General features: G+C 42.1%; 1 protein-coding gene across 1 annotated transcript; it reads right to left on the bottom strand.

The window, feature by feature from the left end:
• Positions 1 to 6,096: 6,096 nt before the first annotated feature.
• On the bottom strand, positions 6,097 to 20,456 carry LOC112248262 (guanine nucleotide-binding protein G(q) subunit alpha). The gene is made up of 7 exons (XM_024417144.2): positions 19,547 to 20,456; positions 13,103 to 13,287; positions 11,750 to 11,904; positions 11,345 to 11,473; positions 10,075 to 10,204; positions 8,133 to 8,286; positions 6,097 to 7,988 (listed from the first exon to the last, which is right to left on the bottom strand). The coding sequence occupies exons 1-7, from the start codon at positions 19,680 to 19,682 to the stop codon at positions 7,798 to 7,800; spliced, it is 1,080 nt and encodes a 359-aa protein (XP_024272912.1). The 5' UTR covers positions 19,683 to 20,456; the 3' UTR covers positions 6,097 to 7,797.
• Positions 20,457 to 21,601: the final 1,145 nt, after the last annotated feature.

Below are 21,601 nucleotides of genomic sequence, written 5' to 3'. Positions count from 1 at the left end.
GACTAGAAGCTCAAAAGACGAAAACGTCATTTTTTTTTTTGTAAATTGAAACTTGCTATCGTAAATGTTAGCAACACCTCCGCCTTTGCGGGATGCACGGGGGATATGGTCACTAGTGTAGCCAGGAGGTGAGGCCTCATTTAACACAGTAAATTCATCAGGCTTAAGCCATGTTTCAGTCAGGCCAATCACATCAAGATTATGATCAGTGATTAGTTCATTGACTATAATTGCCTTTGAAGTAAGGGATCTAACATTAAGTAGCCCTATTTTGAGATGTGAGGTATGATGATCTCTTTCAATAATGACAGGAATGGAGGTGGTCTTTATCCTAGTGAGATTGCTAAGGCGAACACCGCCATGTTTAGTTTTGCCCAACCTAGGTCGAGGCACAGACAAGGTCTCAATGGTGATAGCTGAGCTGACTACACTGACTGTGCTAGTGGCAGGCTCCACTATGCTGGCAGGCTGGCTAACAGCCTGCTGCCTGGCCTGCACCCTATTTCATTGTGGAGCTAGAGGAGTTAGAGCCCTGTCTATGTTGGTAGATAAGATGAGAGCACCCCTCCAGCTAGGATGGAGTCCTAACTACTAACCTAACTACTAACCCTAACCTTACCCCTAACTCCAAGCCTTGCTAATGTTAGCCACAACAAATTGGAATTTGTAAAATATCATGTGATCTGAAAATTCATAACATATTGCATGAATTGCAATTCTGAACATAACATACGATTTGTAATTCGTAACATATCATACGATATGTATGATGGAAATCCACAAATTAATACATACCATATGAAACATAACATATCATACTAAATGGAGTGTCCAGGATTTACATTTTCTACAGTATTGTAATGAAACAGCAGGGAGTAGGTCCCTCGGCGAGGGTCCGGCGCGCTATCGACTGTGTCGCAAAAGCATGCTCAAGCGGCAGAGTCGATTTCCGCTTATAAACCCAGGGTCGTTACACTACTCCCACCTTTCAAAGAGCGCGTCCTCGCGCTAGCTTGCGACTCTACGTCTTACAGGAACGCGCTCACCAGCCAAGCACACGCACTGTCGTGGATGCAAGGTCCGATCCAACTTCTGACACCAATGTAATGAAACAGCAGGGAGCAGGTCTCGAACCTTCGATCCCGAGTTCCGGCGCGCAAAAGCATTCTCAAGCGGCAGAGTCGATTTCCGCGCTTATAAACCCAGGGTCGTTACAGTATGTTATGTCTATCCCTGAGACCAGGTTGAGTAAATTGAGAGCAGGTGCTTTCACACAGGTGTGGTTCCTGAGTTATTTAAGCAATTAAAACATCCCATCATGCTTAGGATCATGTATAAAAATGCCCAGTTGCCCATTATTTTGGCTACCATGGCTAGAAGAGATCTCAGAGGAGCATAGGGGGTTTAAAGGGTGTGGGTGTGTGTCACCAGATGTTAACCCAATTTAACAGATTCTGGAGCTGCGCCTCAGACACTGTTTTCCACCACAATTTTAAAAATATATTTAAAAAATATGGAATTTGTCATGGAGGAATGGTGTCACATCCCTCCAGTAGAGTTCCAGACACTTGTAGAATCTATGCCAAGGCGCATTGAAGCTGTTTCGGCGGCTCATGGTGGCCCAACACCCTATTAAGCCACTTTATGTTGGTGTTTTCAATATTTTGGCAGTTACCTGTAGTTACAAGGAGACTAAGGCACTGTTATGTTTCTATAATACCTAAGCTCATATGACAAAAGTAACACTAAATCAAGACTTCCAATTTAGAGTCTTCCTGCTTTAGAAATAGATTAGTTTAATTATCTATTTTGGCTAATAATACTGAACAAAAAATATAAACGCAACATGCAACAATTTAATTGATTTTACTGAGTTACAGGAGGAAATCAGTCAACTGAAATAAATTCATTAGGCCCTAATCAATGGATTTTACGACTGGGAAGGGCATGGCCATGGGTGTGCCTGGGAGGGAATAGGCCCACCCACTTGGGAGCCAGGCCCAGCCAATCAGAATCAGTTTTTCCCCACAAAAGGGCTTTATTAATGACAGAATTACTCCTCAATTGCATCAGCTGTCCAGGTGGCCGTTCTCAGATGATCTCACAGATGAAGAAGCCAGATGTGGAGATCCTGGGATGGCGTGGGTACACGTGGTCTGCGGTTGTGAGTAGGGCTGTGATGGTCATGAAATTTTGTCAGCCTGTGATTGTAAAGCAAATAACTGCCAGTCTCATGGTAATTGACCGTGAATTAACAAAAACAACATTTCATCTATGCACTTAAATAGCAAATGGAGGACACTTTTCCCGTGGTTCATTTTCATGCCAGCCAGATAGGCTTTAGAACTGTTGTAAAGAGAAGCAATGTGCTTAATATTAGGAAAAGTTGAGAAATAACATAGTAGGCCTAGCCTATAGAAAACTGTTGGAATCCTCCTCTTTTTAATAGAGGCCATCACTCTGTTTTGTCACGCAATTCCATAGCCTAGTTGCACAAGTTGTTCCTTGTCATGGTCTCTATTGCACCAAAGCCAGTGACCTCACAAGGTAAATATCTGTCAAGCACCTCTAGGAAAGGAATTCATTATTTTAATTGAACTCTTATCCAGAGTGCCTTTGAGAAGTAATTATGCTTAAGTTCCTTGCTCAAGGGCAAGTGGAAATGTTTTTCACCTAGTCAGCTCAGGGATTTGAACCAGCAACCTTTTGGTTACTGGCCCTACACTCTTAACCGCTAGGCTATCTGCCACCCTTTATGGCATCTATCTACACTCACTTTGTGTCTGTGTGTGTGTGTGTGTGTGTGTGTGTGTGTGTGTGTGTGTGTGTGTGTGTGTGTGTGTGTGTGTGTGTGTGTGTGTGTGTGTGTGTGTGTGTGTGTGTGTGTGTGTGTGTGTGTGTGTGCGCACGCTTCAAATATACATTTAGCTGTCTTTCCTGTTACTTTCTGGCTGGCTTCGTGACATAGCCTTCTGGTCTCGATGTGAATACTGAAACATGTTCATACAGGTGTCATACATACTCATTTAGAGAGCGGAAACATGACGAAGTGTTCCTTAATTAAATAAGAGCAGGAGGCACATGCACATGCAGACTTTTTTCTATCACTTTTATGTAGTTCATAAATACATTTGAAAGAATGTACATTCTGATGATTGGCCATCAAAAGAAATGCAAAAGCTTCTGTTAATGTACATTCCTCAACTGGATTTGAAATCTATTCAAACAAATGTGTGTGCCTAGCATATTGTGAGCGTGGTGCACGTGCCATTATGGAGAGTGCCACATTTGATCCCCTACCTGCATTCTAACCCATGACCCACTCTGGTAATCAAGTGCTGGTAAAAATACACCCCCACGTCCCATTCCCTAGCCCCTGCCCCCTACTCCTTCAATGTTACAGATCTGAAGGAACTGGGTCGTGCTCATTAGGCACCAAATAGAATAAAACGGACAAACCTGGCCTTGTCCAATAAAACTCTTTATTTTTCGAAAACATTTGCCGTTGCATGCCTAATGAACACAGTCCAGGATAGGTTCAAGCATGTTGGAACTCGGAATGGTTCTAATCTAGGGTTGTTTTCGTGGACCCTCGACAGCAAAAAGACACTGGAAGGTATTTTTGAGAGGCTAACAGCTTACTCTTACTGGGCATTGGAACCGTTGCTTGGTCACAGCTCAGTCTTAAACATGAACATAAGAACCTTCAGGGGGTGCAGCATTACGATAAATGGCCCCTGAACAATAAGCCCCAACGGAACACAGTAGTCCCAGTGTGGGGAGGACTAGGGGAAACCAAAGCCCTGTTTGAATACTTTCATACATCCTTCCTGCCTCCCTTCCTTGGAGAAATCACTAATTTGGCAGTGGGATCCCAGTGGACAAAAACAGATTAAATCAATGTTGTTTTAGTCATTTCAACTCAAACTTGGAAAATCTACTTGGAAAACTGATTGGTTTCAGGGGGGGAAAAATCATTGTAAGAGAATGTTTTTTTTCACATAACTTTTAACCTAAATCCAATGACATGGTGTTTTTTGTTGATTTCACATTGAATTCACATTAGCTGACAACTCAAACAAATGAAAAATCTAAACTAGGCGTTGAACTCACATCTGTGACCAGTGGGATTCTTGCTTTAACATATCCAATCATGCTAGATCAGTGACTACTCCAATGAGGAAAGGAAGAAATTAAGTGTTTTCAAAACACTCATCTAGTAATACTTAGGACAAGTGCTCATTTCCTGAAGCCAGTATTTTGGTCTAAACCAATGGAATTAGCCCTGTAATTGGAGTCTGCAGTCTTTCATACAAAAGTGAATGAACAAAAGCTATTGCAGCTTCTGGCAAACTGTTCCGTTAGATCATATTGATTGCTCATTATGCAGATCTAAAACTGCACTTGGTTTCTTGTTGAAAAATTAACTGGCAAAAAAATATATACATTCTCCTCTTAAAAACATGTTTTTTCACAAATTAATTAGCCATATATTAGACATACATTTTCAATATTGCACATTCAATCTGGCAAAAAAGTAATGATTACAAAGCCAACATGGATGCTGCCATACAGTTGAAGTAAGAAGTTTACATCCACCTTAGCCAAATACATTTAAACTCAGTTTTTCACAATTCCTGACATTTAATCACAGTAAAAATTCCCTGTCTTAGGTCGGTTAGGATCACCACTTTATTTTAAGAATGTGAAATGTCACAATAATAGAGAATGATTTATTTCATCACATTCCCAGTGGGTCAGAAGTTTACATACACTCAATTAGTATTTGGTAGCATTGCTTTTAAATTGTTTAACTTGGGTAAAACGTTTTGGATAGCCTTCCACAAGCTTCCCACAATAAAATGAGTGAATTTTGGCCCATTCCTCCTGACAGAGCTGGTGTAACTGAGTCAGGTTTATAGGCCTCCTTGCTCGCACACGCATTTTCTGTTCTGCCCAGAAATGTTCTATAGGGTTGAGGTCAGGGATTTCTGATGGCCACTCCAATACCCTGACTTTGTTGTCCTTAAGCCATTTTGCCACTTTGGAAGTATGCTTGAGGTCATTGTCCATTTGGAAGACCCATTTGCAACCAAGCTTTAACTTCCCGACTGATGTCTTGAAATGTTGCTTCAATATATCCACATAATTTTCTTCCCTCATGATGTCATCTATTTTGTGAAGTGCACCAGTACCTCCTGCAGCAAAGCACCCCCACAACATGATGCTGCCACCCCTGTTCTTCACGGTTGGGATGGTGTTCTTCGGCCTGCAAGCCTCCCCCATTTTCCTCCAAACATAACGATGGTCATTATGGCCAAACAGTTCTATTTTTGTTTCATCAGACCAGAGGACATTTCTCCAAAAAGTACAATCTTGGTCCCCATGTGCAGTTGCAAACAGTAGTCTGGCTTTTTTAAGGCAGTTCAGGAGCAGTGGCTTCTTCCTTGCAGAGTGACCTTTCAGGTTATGTCGATATAGGACTTGTTTTACTGTGGATATAGATACTTTTGTACCCGTTTCCTCCAGCATCTTCACAAGGTCCTCTGCTGTTGTTCTGGGATTGATTTGCACTTTTCACACCAAAGTATGTTCATCTCTAGGAGACAGAACGCATATCCTTTCTGAGAGGTATGATAGATGCGTGGTCCCATGGTGTTTATACTTGTGTACTATTGTTTGTACAGATGAACGTGGTACCTTCAGGCGTTTAGAAATTGCTCCCACAGATGAACCAGACTTGTGGAGGTCTACAATTGTTTTTCTGAAGTCTTGGCTGATTTCCTTTGATTTTCCCATGATGTCAAGCAAAAAGGCACGGAGTTAAGGTAGGCCTTGAAATACATCCACAGGTACACCTTCAATTGACTCAAATGATGTCAATTAGCCTATCAGAAGCTTCTAAAGCCATGACATCATTTTCTGGAATTTTCCAAGTTGTTTAAAGGCACAGTCAGCTTAGTGTATGTAAACTTCTGACACACTGGAATTGTGATACAGTGAATTATAAGTGAAATAATCTGTAAGCAATTGTTGGAGAAATTTCTTGTGTCATGCACAAAGTAGATGTCCTAACCGACTTGCTAAAACCATAGGTTCGTTAACAAGAAGTTTGTGGAGTGGTTGAAAAACGAGTTTTATTGACTCCAATCTAAGTGTATGTAAACTTCCAACTTCAACTGTATATATAAATGAGAGAGATGTACAATGATTATAGCATTCATAATTGCACTATGCCTCAATGTCAATTACAGGCTTAGGGCATTGTTACAAGAAGATATACTCAGAGAAATAACTGGGGGTCAGAGCCACTGAGAAGTGAGGGATTACTTAGGTACAAATCAATGCTCCGCCCCCTTTAACGTGGGAAACAACTAATCATCTCCACTGCTAACAAACTAAAACAGTCGGACAGCCGTGCTGTGATCGTACAACAAAAGGACACAGCTGCATTGTGGTTGCTCAGTCTACGTGAGACCTCGGAGCTATGACTGGCTGCCATAGCTGCATTTGCGGTGGCCCAGCTCAGTCCAGGCAGTGAGAGAAGACTAGCAGCCCCTCTACAAGAGAATAACCTCTTTCAAAGGCAGATTCTCACATCTGACTGTCACCCATCAGCAGAGCAAGGTCCTCCATCCGCCAGTCCCTGCCTCTGTCTGGGCAAAATAAAATAACCATTTCATACTTTGTAAGGATTTCCAAACTCAAGCCTTTAATAAAAAGGGGCTTATGGTTACAACCGTCCACATACTCACAACCGGTCACTAGCGGAGTTCAGCTTCTACTGTCAATAGTATTATCATATCCTCACAATGGCCACTACGATTGGCATTAACAACAACGACCCTACGAACTCCAGTGAATGAGTGTTTTGTCAGGCTTGACTTACTGACTCAAAGAAGTGGTTTTTGGCATTCAACAATTAATACAAGATGGGGGAGAAAAGTCTAACCAAAAACGTGGTGAAACACTTTAAAAAGGTCACACGTGCGCACGGTAAACTCTTGGATCCTTCAAAAGGCTGTGTCCTGTCTTGCCTCCAACACTCTTTCTAGTTAACAGTGTGAAAGGGAGCCTCGAGTTAACGCTACATCCTTTTGGCATCGGCAATAAATAGGACCTTAAAAAGCCTGGTACAGCACAACTTGATTCCAAAATAACTGACTCCTGACCCTAGGGACTGCAATGGACGATGAGCATCATGATGCCCCCTCACTATACAGCCCAGTTAAATGACTGACCTCCTGCCCTACTGTGTGGCTGATTGTACACGTCAAACGGTACTAAAGTGGATGCAATAATCAAAACAATAATTTTAAGAAATCACAGTGTCAACACTTTTCACCCTGTCAGGGGAAGAAAAATGTGTTCATTCATGAATTCGAACTCCAGAGGTCTTAGTTGACAAGCAGGAGAGTGGGGCCACAGACTGGCGCTGGAATGGACCGACTAGATCGAATCAAAAACTAAATGGCGGGAGCACCTTGGAATCAAGTTCAGAGGCATTGGACAGAACCCAGCAGTCACATTGAGTGTCTTAAAAAATAAAGCTAAAAACAATTAGAATAATTGGAGGAACTGTGCTTTACACATCCAACAGTGACCTTCAAACCCCCTAAATCCTTCAATCATGTTCTTTTAAATAGAAAAAAAGGTCAACAATGGCAATAAATTAATATTATGCAACCATTCTTTTTTTCTTCACAGATTTGACAGAGTAAGTTAGAGAAAGGTCTCTGGGCCTCAGCCTTGCTGTGCTAATGCTGAAGTCCCTTCTAATATTCGAACTCTATGGTTTCACACCAGGTTGTACTCCTTCAGGTTGAGCTGCAGGATGGTGTCTTTGACAGCGGCGAACACAAAGCGGATGTTCTCCGTGTCTGTGGCGCAGGTAAAGTGGGAGTAGATGATCTTGTCGCTGTCTGGGTTCAGGTCCACAAACATCTTCAGGATGAACTCGCGGCCAGCCTGGGCATCTCTCTGGGGACCTATGTTAGAGACATAATCATATTATAAGCCTTGTTATTACACATTATAAAAAGGCTCATGAATGCTTTTAACAAGTTATAAACCATTATACTCATGGGCTTTAAGTAAAAAGGAACTATATTTTTTCCCCAGAGGCCACTCACCGTCAAACTCTGGGAAGTAGTCGACCAGGTGGGAATACATGATCTTCTCCTCCAAGAGGTCCTTCTTGTTGAGGAAGAGGATGACGGAAGAGTTCTGGAACCAGGGATATGTGATGATGGTCCTGAACAAGGCTTTACTCTCCTCCATTCGGTTCTGAGAGAGAAACGAGAGTAGAAGAGCACAGTTTAAGTCCAGCTGCTTTCATTAAAAAGGGATAGTTTAGCTACACTATCCCGTTAAGTACAGGCTTTAAATCAGGGAGAGAGAGAGATGGCCTCCAGATGCCTTTTCATTTCACCACTGGGCTGCTATGTACTTTCTTTTAACCTTTACATTCATTGCTAGATACACACCGCACCTAAAGTGATCCACAAAGTCCATTTTATGATGCCATATCCATATAGACAAGAGTATTGTCACAAATCTCTGCTCATTTGTGTGCGATGCTCCACAAGCAATCTTTCAGGTCTCACAATTCTCCGATTTGCATGGAGGTCTGAAGTACAGGTGACAAAACGATCAAATTTCACAGCTTTACAGCCAACCAACTGGTCTTATGCTGTTTCTATTGTATCGTCACCATGATGTTTTAATGGTCTCAGTTATTTCTCCCAAGGACACAGACAGTGAAAAAACCAAGAGCATGCTGGAAACTGCTGGGAACAAAAAGATGGTGTGCCTTTGAGGAAGTTCTGTCGCCCCGAGGCTGTATTCAAAACAGCTGCAGGAGTCATTTACAACTGCTTTCCAAGTGGAAGGGAAGTCTAGCTGGAAAAATAACTTATCTTCATTATTTTAAATAAGGAAAAGCCTTTCACCTTCAAAAGCGCAGAGGTGTGCCTCTAATACACGTGTCTATTGTACACCATAGTTGAGAGAGAAGAACATAGCCACAGATATTCACATTATTTTGTCCATTGTAATAATGTAATTTGAGTGACAATTGTACAACGTTTCAGAGACCTGTATTTAACTTGCTTTTTTGGATATTATTGGGAGTCCTATTGTCAAATGATGTAACTTTATGCAAAGTGCTACTGTTAACTTTGTGTGTGTGTCAGGGCCAGCGCCAGAACGAATCATTTGGACGGGCATTTGATTTAATAGGTGGGTAAGGTTTTTTATTTTATTTTTTTCTTCACGGAACCACCTGTTTTTTTTATGGGTTTAATAGTAAAAGACATGTCAATTAACTGTCAAAATGTATTACCTTTTTAATGTGGCATTAACACAGTCAATTTTTTCATCTGATTGTCAAACAAATCCCTTCAAAAAGTAGGTTACTTTCGCACGTTCGTCCAAAAATCATTCCAGCATCTGAACAGCATCCTGTGCACCCGCCAACATTCCTTTAATTCGCAAGTAGCTGAAACTCACTAGAGAAAGCATCTGAGTGAGCGCCCCTCTGTCTTACTATATATATATCCAGGGCTGCAGGTAGCCTAGTGGTTAGAGCGTTGGGCCAGTAACCGAACGGTTGCTAGATCGAATCACCGAGCTGACAAGGTAAAATTCTGTCGTTCTGCCCCTGAACAAGGCAGTTAACCCACTGTTCCCCGGTAGGCCATCACTGTGAATAAGAATTTGTTCTTAACTGACTTGCCTAGTTAAATTAAGGTTAAATAAAATATCCCATGTACCTGATGCTTTATGGACAAAAAGAATATGACATGCCATAACCCTTTTTAGCCAGACAGCATCAGATACATGGGCTACACATACCGAGACAGAGGGGCACTGTTTAGCTTGCTTTGATGCTTTATCTGAGATTGAGTCTTTGTCATCGCTCGTCTCAGTAAAAAATTATATTTAAATATTTTATTTGGACAAGCAAGGAAGTACGGTAGGGCAGACCCCCTAAGGCCCACCCATAACGCCGGCCCTGTTGTGTGTGTGTGTGTTAAATAGACATACAGTACAGTTGTTAATAACAACGCTCACCTCGTTATCAGATTCTACGAGCACCTGGTCATACTCGCTTAGTGCCACCAGAAACATGATGGATGTGACATTCTCAAAGCAGTGTATCCACTTCCTCCTCTCTGACCTCTGACCCCCCACGTCCACCATCCTGTCATAGGAACAGAGGAGCAACGTTAGGTGCAGATGACTTGAGTACCACTCGAGTTGGCATGGAAATATACTGTAGGTCCTATTCGTGTTCGCTACATGATCATTGTTTTAGTGAACTTCCAAGCTGGTACTACACACTATTTATTAGGTACAACACCCCATTGCCAAAATGGTTTATGCCTACAGACAGTGCTCATGTGGTCTTGGGATGCTATATAAAAGCAGACCGACTGGCATCGAGGCATTCACTTACTGTTCAATTGAACATTAGAATGGGCAAAACGAGTGACCTGAGCGTGGTATGTTCGTCAGTGCTAGGCACGCTGGTTCCAGTATCTCAGAAACGCTCTGCCGTCTGGGCTTTTCATGCACAAGTGTCTAGAGTTTACAGAGAATGCTGCGAAAAAAAGAAAAAAAACTTCCAGTCAGCGGCAGTCCTGTGGTCGAAAATATCTCGTTAATGAGAGGTTGAAGGAGAATGGAGAGAATTGTGAAAATAACAGCACACTACAACAGTGGTGTCAAGAACTGCATCTCGGAATGCCCAACTGGCCAGTCCTTGTCACGGATGGGCTATTGCAGCAGATGACCACACCGACTTCCACTCCTATTAGCTAGGAACAAGAAGCGGCTCCAGTGGGCATGTGATCACCAACACTGGACAATGGAGGAGTGGAGAAACATCACCTGTTCTGACGAATCCCGGTTCCTGTTGCATCATGCTGATGGCAGAGTCAGGATTTGGCGTAAGCAGCAGGAGTCCATAGCCCCATCCTGCCTGGTGTAATGGTGGAGGGAATGTTTTCCTGGCACACATTAGGTCGCTTGATACCATTTGAGCAACGTTTCCATCCCCTGAAGAACTCTAGCTGTTCTGGAAGAAAAGGTAGGGTCCAACCCGGTACTAGATGGGTGTACCTAATTAACTGGCCACTGAGGGTAGATACCCCAAGAATATAACATCAATTGATAGAGCTGTACCCACTGGTCTGTTTTCCCCACTACATCATTATGGAAGTGGAATAGTACATAGTGGCTAGTGTGAGAACTGAGACAATCCTTCATCTCAGGGTGTCATTCTATTCCATTGTTCCTTTGTTAGAATAGAATAGCCCAGTGAGCTTGATGGTTGGCTTACCTGAAGATGACACTCTGGAGGTCAAAGGGGTACTCAATGATGCCCGTAGTGGGGACCCTAACTCTCAGCACATCCTGCTGGGTGGGAAGGTAAGAGGCCTCTGCGATCCGGTCCAGCGCATTCATGTAACTACGGAGACAAAAAAAGTATTGTGCCCACTGACAGGTGATGATAATATATGAAAGTATAGAAAAAGAATGACCAAAGACATGGTCGGACATTTTAAGTTGGCAGCCTAGGGAACAGTCAGTCGACCATGAAATCTTGTATTTACTAACTATTTGACCATAGATAAAAGCACAGTATTTATAACATCGTGACCATTGAAGTTGTCTGTCTGGGATTGAAGTTAGCAACTCGCAGGAATGGCCTTCATAAGTAGAGTTAGAGATCTCATTTACTCACTATTTGGTAGAGTCTGACAGCTGGTACTCCCGTCTCCTATCGTAAGCTTCCTGGATGCCTGGATCGTTCCATAAACACTTGATGGCGTCTATGTAGGGGTTTGCCAACGTGCTGACTTTCTCCACATCCACCTCTCGGACCACGTTAGCGTTGCCCTGAGAGAGGAAAAAAACTGATTAAGGTTTAACCTCCAGGTTAGACTTTCAGTCGACAGAAACAAACATATCAATTAAATGGCATCAATTCAAGGTTCTATGTGTCTGAAATGGGACTAAAGCAGAACCCAGGCAGAGGCTTGCAATCTTGACGGTTGATGAGTATGGACGCGTTCCAGGTGGTCTATTTTGCAATTGTAGTGCACAGATGATCAGATCCCATGACTCCAGGAGAGGTGTTTAATTAACATCTCAGGAAGTCCAATAATATCATATCTTCTGAGCTGCACAGCCTGCAAAAAAATAACCTAAAAACGCAGCCTTTTTCTTTCACTATGCCGTTCCACAGATGACTCTTAGGGTCTAATATGAAGCTACCACATAGCCCAACTCCAGAAGTATCACATTCTAATGTTACTTACAAAAAGGAAAATGAATTCCCCTGTCACATGACTGTCTTCACTTCCTTATCTGGCCTCACCTCATGACTTATTTCTACTGTACCTTGTTACCAAAACCCAAAAAGGAAGTGATTGTTTTTTCCTAGTGACAACCTGGGAATGACATGCTACTGCCCCCTGTTGAAAGTATCCAATCGTTAAGCCAGCACAACAGGAAAATACCACAGGCTTCATATACAATACAGGCCACTTGTGATTTAATCAATAAGACTATATGAACACTAACGAACAACAGATAAACCACTGAACATACATAAGGGAACCATCCAATCCTCAAATAACAACATGAGACTACATGGTCAGATGTCACACCAGGCCTAGGGATTCAAATGAGACCTGGCCAGTCGATAACAGATAGGTCTCAGTTCCTCTATTGGCCAGTTTCATGTGGAATTACCTGCAGTTCTAGATGTGACTTGAGAACTTTCTTTTCTGCAGACCCAACTTTTTGTAACCGAAAGGGGATAGCACCACTATTTGGTCAAACGAATAGGCAGAATTAGGTTTAGTCCACCAGATGACTTTCCTCTCACTCACACACAAACCCTTGTCTGGATGACATGGAAGGGGGTTGGATGAGCGTGACAGGAAGACACAGGAAGTGCCAAAACAGACAGGATGTGATTGTGGATGACTGTTCCATGAAAGATAGCATAAAGGAGGAGATTACTCTCAGTAACACATCTCTCATTCTCACTGTCACACACACACACTTCATTCCCTCTTTCCCTCCTTACCTTGTTGTGCTCATATTTGTAAGGGATCCTTAGGGTCTCTGTGGCACGGATCATGGACTGCATGGCAGTAAAGATGTTCTGGTACACCAGCTTGGTGAAGCCTCGCTTGTCCTCCTCTGAGTAGCCGGCGCCATGAATGATTCTCATCTGTTTAATGAAGGTGCTCTTCCCACTCTCTCCAGTACCTGGTAAAAGGGGAGAGGGGTGAGTTGAGGATGGGGAAGGAAGGAATACTTTTTTTTTTTAATTCACCTTTATTTAACCAGGTAGGCTAGTTGAGAACAAGTTCTCATTTACAACTGTGACCTGGCCAAGATAAAGCAAAGCAGTGAGACACAAACAACAAGACAGAGTTACACATGGAATAAACAAACATACAGTCAATAATACAATATATATATATATATATACATACAGATAAAAGATAAACACACAGGACACAAGACGAAGACAAAGATGTCTGACTGCTACGCCATCTTGGAAATGGAATGGGTAATTGAAGAAGTGCGAGGCACTATATCCAGACAAGGATAGCATCTGACCCAGAGTCAAGACAAACAAACCATAATCACCTATTACAGCCCTATTCACATTTAGACACACACACACATTCTCAATCTCCTTTCCTGGCTGCTCCTGCCAGCTCCTTAGATTTCTTGGCCTGGTCAGTGACCAAGAACAACATCTCCATGGATACAATAACTATTGTGATGTGAGTTCTAGATCTGGATCCTGGAGAGATCCTTTACAAGGGTCCTCAACAGAACCTAAATGTACCTCTACCACCCTAGTCATAGACTGTTCTCACTGCTACCGCACAGCAAGCGGTACCGGAGCGCCAAGTCTAGGTCCAAACCCCCAAGCCATAAGACTCCTGAACATCTAATCAAATGGCTACCCAGACAATTTGCATTGCTCCCCCCCTCTTTTACACCACTGCTACTCTATGTTATTATCAATGCATAGTCACTTTAATAACTCTACTTACATGTACATATTACCTCGACCAACCGGTGCCCCCGCACATTGACTCTGTACCGGTAGCACCGGTATATAGTCTCGCTATTGTTATTTTACTGATGTTCTTTAATTACTTGTTCCTTTTATTTCTTATTCGTATTTTTTAAACTGCATTGTTGGTTAGGGGTTTGTAAGTAAGCATTTCACTGTAAGGTCCCCCCCCCCCCACACACACACAGTTCTGAGAGGAGATAGAAGAACCTCTTAATTTACAAATAAGGAGAGGAGGGGAGGGCAAGCAGGTGTGTCCTGTGGGAGAAAGGGAGCAACACATCACTGCCTGTAACTCTGGGTCAGAGATAGAACACATCTCTGGTGAATGACTCTGATAACTAGAGATAGTAGACATGAAACCATCAACTGGTCTTTGGCTGGGACTGAAACCAGTGGACTATAGACAGCTGGTCCTGTTGTAAAGTACATGTAGATCTTTTGCAGACTAAGGGTGTTGCCAGGCATACGGTTAGGGTCCTACAGAAAGTGGTACCCTCTAACCCAGAGTCAAACACAGCAACACAGGAAGTAGAGAAAGCTTCCCAAACTTTTTTGCTTCATAACCCACCAATTGAGGTGTCTTTTGAGTCGCAACCAACCATAAGGGTTGAGCAGTGAAAAAAAACATACACAGACCAAATAATAAGTAAAAAATATAAAATCTGGCATCAGAGGGAACATGTATTTTTAAAGCTAATTTCCTGCAATTCTAAACATGTTGGCATGGAGCTGAGAGAATTTTGCAGTTTTTAAGCAAATTCTATGCATTTTGACATAGCTAATGCTGTGTTCATATGCTCGAACATTATAACAAAATCAACGGTGCCTGATTGTCTAGCTTTTATTTTGTTGATTGTAAGTTCTCAAAAATATACAAGTCCCTTATCTTTTCTACATACTTTTTTGATTTTAGTCATTTAAGTTCACACTTAAATGTATATTTTTTTTAAATAACAAAATATATTTGTTTTTGAAATGCACAAAAAAAAAAAATGGCATCCCACGACACACCCGGACCCCTGCCGGGACCCACAAGTGAGTACCGACCCACAGTTTGGGAACCACTGGTCTATATACAGTGGTGGAAAAAGTACCCAGTAGTCATACTTGAGTAAAAGTAAAGATACCTTAATAGAAAATGACTCAAGTAAAAGTGAAAGTCACCCAGTAAAATACTACTTGAGTAAAAGTATTTGGTTTTAAATATACTTAAGTATCAAAAGTAAATGTTCAAATATACTTAAGCATCAAACGTAAAAGTAGAAATCATTTCAAATTCATTATATTAAGCAAACCAGACGGAACCATTTTCTTGTTGTTTTTGTTTACATTTACGGATAAATAGGGGAACACTCCAATACTCAAACAAAATTAACAAACTAAGCATGTGTTTTTAGTGAGTCCACCAGGTCATCTGTAGGGATGACCAGGGATGTTCTCTTGATAAGTGTGTGAATTGGACCATTTCCCTGTCCTGCTAAGCATTCAACTAACGAGTACTTTTCAGTGTCAGGGAAAATTAATGGAATAATAAGTACATTATTTTCTTTAGGAATGTAGTGGAGTAAAAGTTGTCAAAAATATAAATATTTAAAGTAGAGTACAGATACCCCAAAAAACAACTTAAGTAGTACTTTAAAGTATTTTTACTTAAGTACTTTACACCAATGTCTATAGAGCATTGATGTGATTGTCACAAACAGAGCAGCAGGTAAATCAGGCCTAAACCATAGAGACCAGTACTGTGTTCTAATGCTCCATTTGTTAACAAGTGGGAGGTGGGATTTACCAGTTGTGAAGTTGTAAATACCAGTTGGATGCATTCACGTGCTTTGAAGTCGTTGATAAATGCTGATTGACTAACGGCCAACAAGATGCGTAAACCATAACCTAAATGTGCAGCTATCAAGCTTGTAAGCAATTTAAAGAGTAAAAAAAAACACATTTATAGTTAGCTTTTTATAAATACTGTTTTGTTACATTTAACTGCCAAAAATGCTGTTTGAGGTCATTTCCTTAGTAGGTGACATTTGAGTTCCGCACGTGGGAGAAATCGGAGCTCAGGGATGATCGACGAGTTTCCCACGAGTAATTACCAGTTGGAGGGTCGTTCAAGTGGATTTTTCCTAGTCGTATGTGATAAATTCCCACTTGGTTACGAACACAGAATAAGGCTGGCCTGTATCCAGGCAGCAGTCTTCCCCCATCACTCTACCAGCTTCTCTCACACGGATTACATCATAACATTGACACAAGTCATTTTTTAGGGAACTAACGCAACTTTGGAAATATTACATCATAGACAGACTGCTTGCATTTCTTTTTACTGTGAATTGTGCATCTACTTTCTATGAGGACGTGTAGCTGTAGACAACACAAATGATGGTCAAGGATAAATAAAATAATAATGAAGTAGCCTAACATAATACATTTAATTTATAGTGCTTTCTATTATAATATTGATGTTCTTATATTATGCATCTGAAGTATCCTATACACTTGCACCAGACATTCCAATGGTATGTGATAGAATACATGTTACCCAGGATCCCACCTGAATTCACAAACAGACTGCTTTAGGGGTGGTCCCATTAAGATACTTTAGGTAAGGCGTCAGCATTCTTCAGTTCGGCTGGCGGTTAGTCAAAGTCGTCTAGGTGAACCTAACGAGTGTGCTGGCATACTCTCTTAAAAGACCTTCGCTTGAAGAACTGGAAAAATTGCAATAGTATTGTTTGTCCATTTTGAGATGCCGTAGCCAGTATACAGTTCCTCAAAATAGTCTGAATTAATCTAAGATAATTTAAGAATCGGTCATTAATCTGTCATCATTTTGCAGAGGAGATCTTAGTCATGCAATTTTTCATCTAACTAAGATGTTTGGTGCAGTATTTCCCAATGAAAACGTGCATAAAAAGTCTCTCGTTGAATGACCACAAAGAATTTACTGAAGAATCACTATGGTTGACCAATCACCAACGAATGGGCGTAGACTTCAGCTCCGAACTTCGGCTGGCCTCTAGAAAAAAAATGGTGTGCCTGTACAGCCGAAAAAACCCTCACTAAAGTCCAAAACGTCCTCATAATATATGCACAAACTCTTCTGAACTGTTTTGGCTGGGAAGCATGTGGACGCTTTTTTTGGGCTCAATTTCAATTAAAGGCAGTCAATTCAGGAAGTGAACACAAATTACGTTTTTACATTTCTGAATTTTAAATTCAAATGGAATAAAATTATTCTGTGATGACAAAGATCCAATGAGTAGACTGAGACCCCACCGGTTTTCACTCAATGTAGAGTGTCAGAACTCTATAGGGTTTGCCTGGTTCTAGAGACCCCCTGTATTCTGAGTGGTGTATGAGGGGTTGCATTCAAGTAAGGAAACTGACACATGGCCAATGCTCTAGTATAGTTACAATATAATAATAATACAACTACGCCATTTAGCAGAAGTGTTTATCCAAAGTGACTTAGGAACCTATTATTCTGGAGAAGGCTGCAATTATGTTCCGCAATTCAGGGCGTTCCTGCATGTGGGCATTCCTGCATCTGCAGGAACCCCTTTTTATACTTCTATTGGTACATGTTAAGTTTGGACAGGCGGAAGCTCTCCAGTACGGTAGGTGGTGTTAATGCACAATAATGTTGGATGCCAGAAGAAGGGGCGGAACCGACAAAGGTAGCTAGCTAGCAGTACATGGGTAGCCAGTGTCCTTTGCCCCAAGGCTGTTAGGCACCGTTTTCATGCAGTTCTGTTATCGACTGAAGGCAAGTTTTCGGCAGGCGGGAGTGAAGGACACTGTGTGCTAGCTTAGCCAGCTAGTCCTAAGGAGGACTCTGGCAAACAGCAAGCGGGAGGCGAGGGCAACACCGTGTGCTAGTTAACTAGCAAGCACACGGTGTCGCTAACTGTCAAGCTAGCTAACACACCGTGTTACCCCAGCCTCCCCCTGCTGTGCTAGTGGGAGGCGACCGATAGTCAGTGTCCTTCGCTCCCGCCAATCAGGCACTGTTTTCCTGCAATTCTGTTAACGACGGTGAGGGCAGGTGTTTGGCAGGTAGGAGCAAAGGACACTGTCTACCGGTGTCGCTCCCGCTAGCTAGCAAGGAATGCCCACATGCAGGAACACACTGAATTGTGAGCTGCAATTGCACACTATTGCTATCCTGGCTAACTGAGCTACATTATTCTTAAAGAACGTCAATGATGCAAAAATGTCAACAATGCTAAAGTTCACTGTATATGCACTCCCCAAACTCATTTGGGGACAGAGTCGTTTAACAACTGTTGGACTTGTTCGATACACCCATAAAACTAAAGTGGACGATCACTGTTAGTGTGTTAGTAATGACCCCTCACAATGACCTGTTTCTTCTGTGAATTACCAATACTGCATTTCAAAGAATTGTTGCGGCTGCTGCCGTGCAGAAAGTGTGAGGAAAATGCAATTTACTGACCCAGAGCTGGCTTTCAGTTCAGGCAGCTAGGAGTTGATTTGATGACATCTGCCCCTTTCAAACCAAGTCCATTTACAACCCAGCTTTTTACATAAGTAACTTTCATCATACAGTATGCCAGGCCTATGTCCAAAACGGATCAAAACAGACAGACTTGAATAGTAACTTAGTAAAAGATTAAACCTGCCACTTTTCCTGATATAGGCCTATACAGAAGCTGAGGGATGGAGCTGGGGAAATGTAACCCCTCTCAAATTCATAGACATAGCTCTAGATGCAAGGACTGACAATCCATGACATCTACATGATAGATTTAAACATATTTTGAAGGTATTAGCCTATTTCTTGCTTCATGTTTGTAAACACGAATAAACCTTTATATTTTGGGGGTGTGATAGAAAAAGGCAGCTGTGCTAAGCATTCATAAATTATATTCTTCATGAGTCAATGGTTAGGTTAAATGTCAGGAATTGAAATTACCATTGAACAGAAAGCTGTATCCCAGAGTGTGCCTTTAAAAAAGGCTGTCATTCAGAGAAGTGGGAGAGTCGCGTGCACAGATTGTTGGGCCAAACGTTCCGACTCGAAACAGTCAAGAACGTCTACATGTGTTATATGTAGTGCAGGTAAACGCATGTTTAGCGCAGGATTTCTCGACCCTGTAATTGCTACCAATAAAACGCCTAGACTTTGGCCTCGTCCGTAAACAGACAGACACCACAAGTCTATCATCCTAGTTACTACGTAATGAAATGAATAGTTGGATGGTTCGTGCGATTTTTTTTGTCTTCTAAATGGTAGCAATATTCAAATACAATTGCTTTGGAATACTTGAGATTGATAGAACTGCTACAATTTGGCATGTGTGGCTGGCTACAAAGTTAGTCTGGTTTTCAGGAGTAGCTTGCGCAGCACCACCCAAAATGAATTTTCGCCTCTATTTTCATCACTCATCATTACCACTAGCTTACCGAGAAGCAACAGCTTCAATTCCCGGCGAGCATCCCTCTTATCCCGGCGGAGCTGTCTTTCGATCTCGTCGTTGATCCGCCTGGATTCTTTCGCCTCCTCGCTTAGGCAACACGCCATTATGGCGTCTAGGGTCATTCTTTTAAAAATCACCTTTCCTCCTTCTTTATACACTACGCAGATTCCAGTTGCGATTAAAAAAAACAATTAACGGATATCAAATCACGCCATTACAGCTGCAAAAAAAACATGGACGCGTTATAAAGTGGCATAGCCTGGGGGGAGAGGAAAATGTATAGGCTATTTGAGAAATTGTTGCCCCCCCGTTTCGCTTCGCTTTCTGACGGACTGTCAGGCAGCAAACAGTGGCTCGGGGAGTTAACTAAATGTCAGAAATTCTAATTGGGTAGTCTGATTTTCCTTCTAAATATGATCATCAGCACCGTTTAAAACAATCATACGTAATGTTCTATGTGATAAGCATTCTCATTCTTGCCCAGTCATCCTCTTCACATATTTTTTTTAAAGCATGTCTTCGTATCCTAATAGTCCCATAATCCATTCGATGAGAAATACATGAATAAACGTGTTCGCTTTATTTCCAATTACTCGACTCCCGGACGTGGTAAAGCCGAATATGGCGGATTTACACTCCAATCCGCAAGACAGGAATACTGTTATTTCTCTCTGACGAAAGAAAAACACAAGAAAAAACGCACCAATCTCACATTAGCCTACTTCCCAAAACGGAAAAACGCGTCATCCGTGTGCTTTCAAAAACAGGGAAACTTAAATTATTCTGCTATACGTTTGCTTATAATAAAGTTGGAAAAAAATACGTTTTTCGTTCAGCCTTCCCCTGTCCTTAATTCTCCATGTGTTTTTATAACAGAGACATCCACTCCTAGCCGGTGACGTCGGACAGTGGTAGCAGGGAGTGTCCTCAGAAGAAAAGCGACTCCAAAGTATCCCACCAACCGAATAGACAAGCGGTTGGTGGGCTACCGCTACCTGATCTTATTACCCAAAAGCTATTAAATTTATGATACATACACTACATGACCAAAAGTATGTGGACACCTGCTCGTCGAACATCTCATTCCAACATCATGGGCATTAATATGGAGTTTGTCTCCCCTTTGCTGCTATATCAGCCTCCACTCTTCTGGGAAGGCTTTCCCCTAGATGTTAGAACATTGCTGTGGGGACTTGCTTCCATTCAGCCACAAGAGCATTAGTGAGGTTGGACACTGATGTTGGGCGATTAGGCCTGGCTCGCAGTCGGCGTTCCAATTCATCCCAAAGGTGTTCGATGGAGTTGAGGTCAGGGCTCTGTGCAGGTCAATCAAGTTCTTCCACACAGATCTCAACAAACCATTAATTTATGGACCTCGCTTTGTGCACTGGGGTAATTGTCATGCTGAAACAGGAAAGGGCCATTCTCAAACTGTTGTCACAAAGTTGGAAACACAGAATCGTCTAGAATGTAATTGTATGCTATAGCGTTAAGATTTCCCTTCACTGGAACTAAGGGGCCTAGCCCGAACAATGAAAAACAGCCCCAAACCATTATTCCTCCTCCACCAAACTTTACAGTTGGCACTATGCATTCGGGCAGGTAGTGGTCTCCTGGCATCTGCCAAATATAGATTAGTCTCTCAGCCAAGCTTCTAGCCCCAAGGCAAAATGGCGCCGATAGAGAGGGCAGCCGAGTTTCTAGCCCCTAGGCAATTTGCAGTATTTCGTTTTTTTAATGTGTTATTTCTTACATTATTAGGGCAGAATTGTTTTGTTGTTATTGCACACAGCCGGCATTACCAGCATTATGACCAGAAATACAACTTTCCCGATTCTGAACCTTTGTTCGTACCCCCCAGGGCAATTTAACTGATTTCAGAGGCTGACCCAAAACATCGCCGGCTTAAAAGAGGTACAAGGAGTGGACTTCTAGTCCGACTCAGGAGGCGCGCACACCACCCACTGCTTCCGAGTACAGTGCCTTGCGAAAGTATTCGGCCCCCTTGAACTTTGCGACCTTTTGCCACATTTCAGGCTTC

The sequence above is a fragment of the Oncorhynchus tshawytscha genome, linkage group LG04, assembly GCF_018296145.1.
Source record: "Oncorhynchus tshawytscha isolate Ot180627B linkage group LG04, Otsh_v2.0, whole genome shotgun sequence".
Classification (NCBI taxonomy): domain Eukaryota; kingdom Metazoa; phylum Chordata; class Actinopteri; order Salmoniformes; family Salmonidae; genus Oncorhynchus; species Oncorhynchus tshawytscha.
Note: the sequence above shows the minus strand (reverse complement) of the source record. Positions and strands in the feature narration are given on the sequence as shown.

Excerpts from the sequence above, each read along its gene's own strand:
- LOC112248262 (XM_024417144.2), bottom strand. The coding sequence starts at position 19,682 with ATGACCCTAGACGCCATAATGGCGTGTTGCCTAAGCGAGGAGGCGAAA. Across the intron at positions 8,287-10,074 it reads TCGTAGAATCTGATAACGAG|AACCGAATGGAGGAGAGTAA; the intron begins GTGAGCGTTGTT and ends TTTCTCTCTCAG. Across the intron at positions 7,989-8,132 it reads CTACTTCCCAGAGTTTGACG|GTCCCCAGAGAGATGCCCAG; the intron begins GTGAGTGGCCTC and ends TCTCTAACATAG.